At 53.9% G+C, this 8,042-nt stretch overlaps 1 protein-coding gene across 1 annotated transcript in view; it reads left to right on the plus strand.

Annotated features, from left to right (window-relative positions):
• Window positions 1-654: 654 nt before the first annotated feature.
• The window catches only part of ASPSCR1 (alveolar soft part sarcoma chromosome region, candidate 1), a 43,342-nt gene continuing 35,954 nt past the window's right edge, over window positions 655-8,042 (plus strand). Inside the window, 3 exon segments of the mRNA XM_011933383.1 lie at window positions 655-707; window positions 5,000-5,114; window positions 7,376-7,476. Of these exon segments, the coding sequence (XP_011788773.1) occupies window positions 5,073-5,114; window positions 7,376-7,476 (143 nt within the window). The 5' untranslated portion in view covers window positions 655-707; window positions 5,000-5,072.

The raw sequence follows: 8,042 nt of genomic DNA on the forward strand, positions 1-8,042 counted from the left end.
AAAAAAAAAAAAGTATTTACTGAGCCTCTGCTGCGTGGGGGACCGTGAGGACTTGAAGGTGCACACGACTCGGAGTTTGCGGGAGCAGCCCACGGCATGGGGTCGCCGGGCCTGGGCAGGTGAAGGGTGCAGCCAGGAGGCTGTTGGTGCCAGGCGTGCACAGTGTGGAAGTGGGGCGCTCTCGCAGAGGCTGCGCGGGACCCCTTGGTGCCAGGGCCACTGCTTTGGCTCATGGAGAAGAGGGGCGGAGGAGGTGCAGGCAGTGGGAGCAGGTGTACAGAACCGTGCCAGAGCCAAGGGGTAGCCTGTGCTGGGCAGGTTTAAGGCAGGTTGCCGAACTACAAGGTTTGAAGGAGAGACCAGGGTGTGTGCCAGGAAGATGCCCATGTTGCTGTACTGCAGGGGAACCCTGAGTGGAGTTTTCCTACAAAACTGAGGGGATGGTGAGGAAGGGAGATAGAGTGGACAGGATTTGCAGGTGAGAGCCTGCAGCTGTTGCAGGGACCGTCCATAGTGTGGTCTTGTGCTTGGCTTTGCCTGAGCAGAGCCACCTGGCTCACCAGGAAGCTGAGTGCTCTTGGCTGGCCTGGCCCACTGCGCCTGCCAGCCCTGCACACTCAGCGGTTCACCGTCCTTTCATCTCATCCCCAGGTTCTGGAGGACACGTGCCGGCGACAGGACTTCAACCCCTGTGAATATGATCTGAAGTGAGTTTGCTCCAGCTCGGTAGCAGGATCTGAGTATATCTGTGCCCCTGCCCCCTGAATATACTGGCTCTCACTTGGAAAAGCCCCCAGGTGGTTTTAAACAGTCATATATTGCCTCCCAGCTCTGGAGACCCAAGGTCTTGGCAGGGCCACACTCTCTCCGAATGCCCTAAGGGAGAATCCCTTTTGCCTCTTCCAGCTTCCCGTTCCTTGGCTTGTGGCCGCATTGCTCTCTGTCTCCAATTTCTTGTGGCCTTTTCCTGTTTTCTCTGTGTCTTGGGAAGACCCTTGTCATTGGATTTTGGGTCCTCTTGGATAATCTAGAATGATTTATCATTACATCTCCAAAGACCAGGATACCCAGTAAGATGTTCAGAGATCCTGGGGGTTAGGACATTGACCTGTCTTTTTTTGGGGGGCCACCATTCAACCTCCTGTAGGTTTTATGGCATTGGGTTGTATAAGTTCCCAGTGGGGCTCTGAGGGGAAAGAGCTGGCCATGGAGAAATAGGATGCCCTGAAAACTGCGGGTGGATCTCTGCAGTCTCAGCCCTGGGAATTACACGCCCGGGTCTGTGTGGGGGTATTGTTCCCAAGAGAGGGCTTCTGCCAGACTCTCAAGGAGTCTCAGCAGAAGAGTCAGAGCCCTCATATGAGTAGGACATGCGTGTCTATCCCACACGCGAAGCTTTTCACTTTAAAAACCTGTTTTCGGTTTGTTTTTTTTTTTTGAGACAGGGTTTCACTCTTGACGCCCAGGCTGGAATGCAGTGGTGCGGTCTCAGCTTACTGCAACTTCCACCTCCTAGGTTCAAATGATTCTCCTGCCTCAGCCTCCCAAGTAGCTGGGATTAGAGGTGCTCGCCACCACGCCCAGCTAATTTTTGTATTTTTAGTAGATACGGGGTTTCAGCACATTGGCCAGGATGGTCTAGAACTCCTGACCTTGTGATCCGCCCACCTCGACATCCCAAAGTGCTGGGATTACAGACATGAGCCACCGCGCTTGGCCTTAAAGACCTGTTTTTATAGTACTGTTGTCCTAACACTGGGGGCAGAGGGCAGGAGACTGTCCTCCCGGCCTTGCCCCCGCTGCCTTATGGGGCTCTCCTGGGAGGAGTTTCTTAGGGGTGATATCTGCCAAGTCATTCCAGTCTTCTACTTTGTGTCTGGACCATGTGATAATCCCAGGACCTGTGCTCTGAGTGCCAGGTGGTCTTGGGCTTCCTGCCGCTGACCTTCCCACCATCCTTCTCCAGTCTCTCTTGTCAACTGAAGAATGAGGTTCATACGTTTGGAAAGGAGGGCTTTATTTCTCATAACCGGTTGCAGCTTGCAGAGTGGCCATTCTGACAGGCCAGGAAGTGTAGCCTCCAGCCAGAAGCTGGAAACTGACACTTCAAGAGAGGGAAGAATAAAACAGGGGTTTACACCAAATGGGGTGGCTGATACAGACGTACTTAATACACTATGGGAGGATCGTGAGTATTCATGAAAGGAGACCTGTGCACACAATTGGGCTTTCTGCCTCTCCATGGGTCCTACGTTCAAAAACTGGCAGCGCCAGCATGACCTGAGGGTGGAATTTTTGGCCTCTGAAGTCAGAGGTGAAGCAGGCTGGGCGAAGTGGCTCACACCTGTAATCCCAGCACTTTGGGAGCCTGAGGCAGAGGATTGCTTGAGCCTAGGAATTCCAGATCAGCCTGGGGAACATAGTGAGACCCTGTGTCTACAAAAGAAGTAAATAAATAAGTTAAATAAATAAATAAATAAATGGCACACCAGCGGACATGAAGACCCTGACCATGCCACGAGAACCCTGACTGTGCCAGAACTACTCCATAGTTGGTGGTTTCTTATCAGGAAGAAATACCTGTAGGTTGTTTTGAAGAAACCGCAAGAGAGAAGGGCCTGGCGGAAGGTTGGCTGATGTCAGATACCAGCCCAAGAGTCTTTGGAAAGGCTGCTTTCTGTTTATCCCTTAGGGAAGAGAGCCTGTAGGCGCGTCTGATCTCCCACCCAGCCATGGCCAGGAACTCGGCTTTCAAGGTTTCTGGGGTCCCCTGGGCCAAGAAGAGGCCGGTTTAGTTGGTTGGGGGCTTAGGGTTTCGTTTTTACTTCTTTTTTATTTTATTATTATTTTTTGACATGGAGTCTCTCTCTGTCACACAGGCTGTAGTGCAGTGGTGCTGTCTCGGCCCACTGCCACCTCCGTCTCCCAGGTTCAAGCGATTCTCCTGCCCCAGCCTCCTGATAGCTGGGATTACAGGCATGTGCCACCGTGTCCAGCTAATTTTTGTATTTTTAGTAGAGACGGGGTTTCACCGTGTTGGTGAGGCTGGTCTTGAACTCCTGACCTCAGGTGGTCTGCCCACCTTGGTCTCTCAAAGTGTTGGGGTTACAGGCATGAGTCACCGTGCCCTGGCCGTTATTTTGAAACAGAGTCTTGCTCTGTCACCTAGGCTGGAGTGCAGTGGCATGATCTCAGCTCACCGCAACCTCTGCCTCCCGGGTTCAAGCAATTCTTGTGCCTCAGCATCTTTTTTTTTTTTTTTTTTTTTTAGTAGAGACGGGGTTTCACAGTGTTAGCCAGGATGGTCTCGATCTCCTGAACTCATGATCCGCCCGTCTCGGCCTCCCAAAGTGCTGGGATTACAGGCTTGAGCCACCGCGCCCGGCCGTGCCTCAGCATCTTGAGTAGCTGGAATTACAGTCACGTGCCATGCCCAGCTAATTTTTGTATTTTTAGTAAAGACGGGTTTCACCATGTTGGCCAGGCTGGTCTCAAATTCCTGACCTCAAGTGATCCGCACGCCTTGGCCTCCTAAAGTGCTGGGTTGATAGGCGTGAGCCACCGCACCTGGCCTCATTTTTATTTATTTATTTCTTTTTTTTTTTTTATTTTTGAGATGGAGTCTCGCTCTGTCACCCAGGCTGGAGTGCAGTGGCACAATCTCGGCCCACTACAACCTCTGCCTCCTGGGTTGAAGCACTTCTCCCACCTCAGCCTCCCGAGTAGCTGGGACTAGAGGCGTGCACCGCCACGCCTGGCTAATTTTTGTGTTTTTAGTAGAGATGGGATTTCACCACATTGGCCAGACTGCTCTCAAACTCCTGACCTCAAGTGATCCACCCGTCTTGGCCTCCCAAATTGCTGGGATTACAGGCATGAGCCACCATGCCTGGCCCATTGTTACTTCTGATTGCTCACCTGCCCATGGTCTGTGTGGTGGTGTCTGGTGGGAACCAGTGAGTGCGATTTTGAGGCAGGTCCTGCAGCACCATGGCCATGTTTTCAAGTCTCCTTTTCCCCTGCTAATGGTACCGCTTGCTTACAAAGCACAGCCAGTGCAGAGGAATGCAGCCCCATGCATGAACAGTGCCCTCCTCTCCAAGCTTCCCAGCCTGCCTGCCTGCCCTCGGGTTCCCCCTGATCTGCTATCCTGTCTTGCCCTAGACATTTCATGTGGCAATTTCCAGAGTCACTTTCTGGCCAGTATTGAAGATTGATAGCAAAGTTTGTTCTCTCTTAATTCTTCCAGATGCCCCCAGGCTGTCTAAACTCTCTTCACTAGTTATCTTCAACAGCAGCTTGCGTTTCCAAAGTGGGGCCAACCACTTTGAGTATATTCAGATTTCTTTTTTTGAGACGGAGTTTTGCTCTTGTTGCCCAGGCTGGAGTGCAGTGGCACGATCTCGCCTTACTGCAGCCTCTGCCTCCTGGGTTCAAGCGTTTCTCCTGCCTCCGCCTCCCGAGTAGCTGGGATTACAGGCCTGAGCCACCATGCCTGGCTTTTTTTTTGTATTTTTAGTAGAGACGGGGTTTCACCATGTTGGCCAGGCTAGTCTCAAATTCCCGACCTCAGGTGATCCACCCTCCTCGGCCTCCCAAAGTGCTGGGATTATAGGCGTGAGCCATCGCGCCTGGGCAGCCGGGTTTTCTGTGGTGGCTCCAGCTCTGATGGCCAGGAGCTATGATACCCCTGCTTCTGCGAGTGCAGCAGCATTCACGCCCCAGTTCTCTCTGTTTTCCAAGCATCTGCACTGGAACTGTCAGCACCCCAGACTCTGAAGGAGCAACCCCCTCGGCGTGCCCCGAGGCCCACTTCTCCCTTTTCCCTGCTCCCTTCTGCTTGCAGGAGGCCCCATGTGATCAGGGACCCGCCTTGTGCCTTTGCAGGTCATGACGTCCTGCTGTTGGGGAGCTGCCATAGGACATGGATGGCGGGACGTGGATGGCAGGGCGCATCAGGGTCTGCAGGGCAGTGAGTGGGCTCTGGTCTGTCTTGCAGGTTTCAGAGGAGTGTGCTCGACCTTTCTCTCCAGTGGAGATTCGCCAACCTACCCAACAATGCCAAGCTGGAGATGGTGCCTGCTTCCCGGAGCCGTGAGGGGCCCGAGAACATGGTGGGCTGTGCTCTGGGGCAGACTGACTGTGTGGAGCACAGAATCGTTCAGCTGGCCGGGGACGGGGGGTGGTCGGGGGTGCTGGGGAAGGAGGGACATGAGTCTTAGCACCAATTCTGCCTTCCCTGGGTTGGGTCCAAGCAACTTTCTGTGTTTTGATAACTAGCGACTGAAAATGAGCATTTCATGTTTTTTTTTTTTTTTTTTCAGACGGAGTCTCACTCTATCGCCCAGGCTGGAGGGCAGTGGTGCAACCTTGGCTCACTGCAAGCTCCGCCTCCCAGGTTCATGCTGTTCTCCTGCCTCAGCCTCCCGGGTAGCTGGGACTACAGGCACCTGCCACCATGCCCTGCTCATTTTTTTGTATTTTTAGCAGAGACGGGGTTTCACCGTGTCAGCCAGGATGGTCTCGATCTCCTGACCTCATGATCCGCCCGCGCTGTTTTTTTTGTTTTTTTTTTTTTTCTGAAACAGAGTCTTCCTCTGTCACCCACGCTGGAGTGCGATGATAGAATCTCTGCTCACTGCAGCCTCTGCCTCCTGGGCTCAAGTGATTCTCCTGCCTCAGCCTCCAGAGTAGCTGGGATTACAGGTGTCTGTCACCATGCCCAGCTAACTTTTATATTTTTAGTAGAGACAGGGTTTCACCATGTTGGCCAGGCTGGTCTGGAACTGCTGACTTCATGATCCACCTGCCTCGGCCTCCTAAAGTGCTCCCAAAGGATTACAGGCATGAGCGCCCGCACCCGGCCCGCATCATTCTTTGTGTGGAAGTTTTGCTTGCTTTCTGGTGGGGTCAGTTGTGCCCTCCCCGGCTTGGGGTGTCAGCAGCATTCACCCACCAGCCTGACCACCTGCTCATAGAATTGCCCAGAATGTTAGAGCCCAAAGCGCTGCATGGACGCCGCAAGGGCAGCCTGTGATCCGGGCAGTTTGGGAGGCCGAGGTGGGCAGATCACCTGAGGTCAGGACTTTGGGACCAGCCTGGCCAACATAATGAAATCCTGTCTCTACTAAAAATACAAAAATTAGCCAGGTGTGGTGGCGGTTGCCTGTAGTCCCAGCTACTTGGGAGGCTGAGGCAGGAGAATGGCGTGAACCTGGGAGACGGAGCTTGCAGTGAGCCGAGATCGCGCCACTCACTCCAGCCTGGGTGACAGAGCAAGACTCCATCTCAAGAAAAAAAGAAAAAAAAAAAATTGGGATGTTAAGACATAGTGGACCAGGCACGGTGGCTCAGCTGTAATCCTGTAATCCCAGTGCTTTGGGAGGCCGAGGCGGGGGGATCATGAGGTCAAGAAATTGAGACCATCCTGGCCAACATAGTGAAACCCTGTTTTTACTAAAAATACAAAAAGCAGCTGGATGTGGTGGCACACACCTGTAATCCCGGCTACTTGGGAGGCTGAGGCAGGGGAATCGCTTGAACCCGGGAGGTGGAGTTGTAGTGAACTGAGATCGCTCCACTGCACTCCAGTCTGGTGACAGAGTGAGCCTCTGTCTCCAAAAAAAAAAAAAGACATCTCGTGGTTTCTGAGCGTCAGGAATCTGGGAGCACCTTAGTTCAGGGTCTCTCCTGAGGCTGCAGTCAGGTTCTGTGGAGCTGCAATCTTTTGAAGCCCCCACTGGGACACGAGGAGTGTCTCCAACACAGTTCCCTCCCGTGGCGCCTGCACATACCTGCACACACACCCCACACAAACGTGTGTGCACACACCCCTGCACACAGCTGCACACACATATGCACACACCCGCACACCAGCACACACCCACACGCACCCACACACCAGCACACACCTGCACACACACCCGCACACACCTGCACCCACCCACACAGAAACATGCACACACACCCACACACCCGCACACACCTCCACACACCCGCACACAGACATGCACACACCTGCACACATACTTGCACACGCACCTGCACACCCACACACCGATCCACACATATCTGCAGACACATCCGCACACACACCTGTACACACCCACACCCACACGCTCACAGACCTGCACACACCCACACACACCTGCACACGCACATGCACAGACACATGCTGCTGCAGCCCTGCCAGGGAGCCTCCATGGCCCTCCCTCCAGAGTACACAGGAGGGCAGCCTTCTCCGTGGGGGTCAGCCTCTCCCCGGAGGCTGGGGCAGGGGCAGTCGCCCTCTCTGTGTCTGGAGAATCAGTCTGGGGTTTAGATGGAATGGTTGCCTTTCTTCCTAAGGAAGTTTCTCACGTCTGGTACTCTCCAGGTTCGCATCGCTTTGCAGCTGGACGATGGCTCCAGGTTGCAGGCCTCTTTCTGTTCAGGCCAGACCCTCTGGGAGCTTCTCAGCCATTTTGCACAGACCAGGTGAGCATCAGTGGGCCAGTGGGCTCTTCCCTACCCTGTTTGGTGGGAAAGCTGTTGTGGTTACTGGGTTTGGTCCAGAGCTGAACACCCAAGCTCTGTGCTGGCCTGTGGTGCCTCTTGGCACTTTGCATTCCTCGGTAGAGGAGGAGTGTGTGGGCTGCTGGTTCACGAGCAGCAGCCTCGGGGGGATGGGCTGGTCACAGCTCATCATTCTGAGCTTCATGGGCCCAGCAGCCCAGCCCTGCCCTCCTAGAAGAGCAGGGATGTGCTTCTGTCATTGTGGGGGCCTGGTGAGCGCTAAGGGGAGACGTTTGGTGCTGGGGACAGGGCTCCCTGTGCTTGATTTCCGTGGATGGGCTCATAAAGTCTTTTTTTTTTAAGAGGCAGGGTCTCACTGTGTGTTGGTCGCTTAGGCTGCTCTTGAACCCATGGGCTCGAGCGATCCTCCCATCCATCTCAGCTGCCCAAACTGTTGGGATTACAGGCGTGAGCTCCTGTGATCCACCAGAAAATCTTCTTTTTTTTTTTTTTTGAAGTGGAGTCTCACTCTGTCGCCCAGGCTGGAG

Source organism: Colobus angolensis, unplaced genomic scaffold (assembly GCF_000951035.1).
Source record: "Colobus angolensis palliatus isolate OR3802 unplaced genomic scaffold, Cang.pa_1.0 Scaffold1, whole genome shotgun sequence".
Lineage (NCBI taxonomy): Eukaryota > Metazoa > Chordata > Mammalia > Primates > Cercopithecidae > Colobus > Colobus angolensis.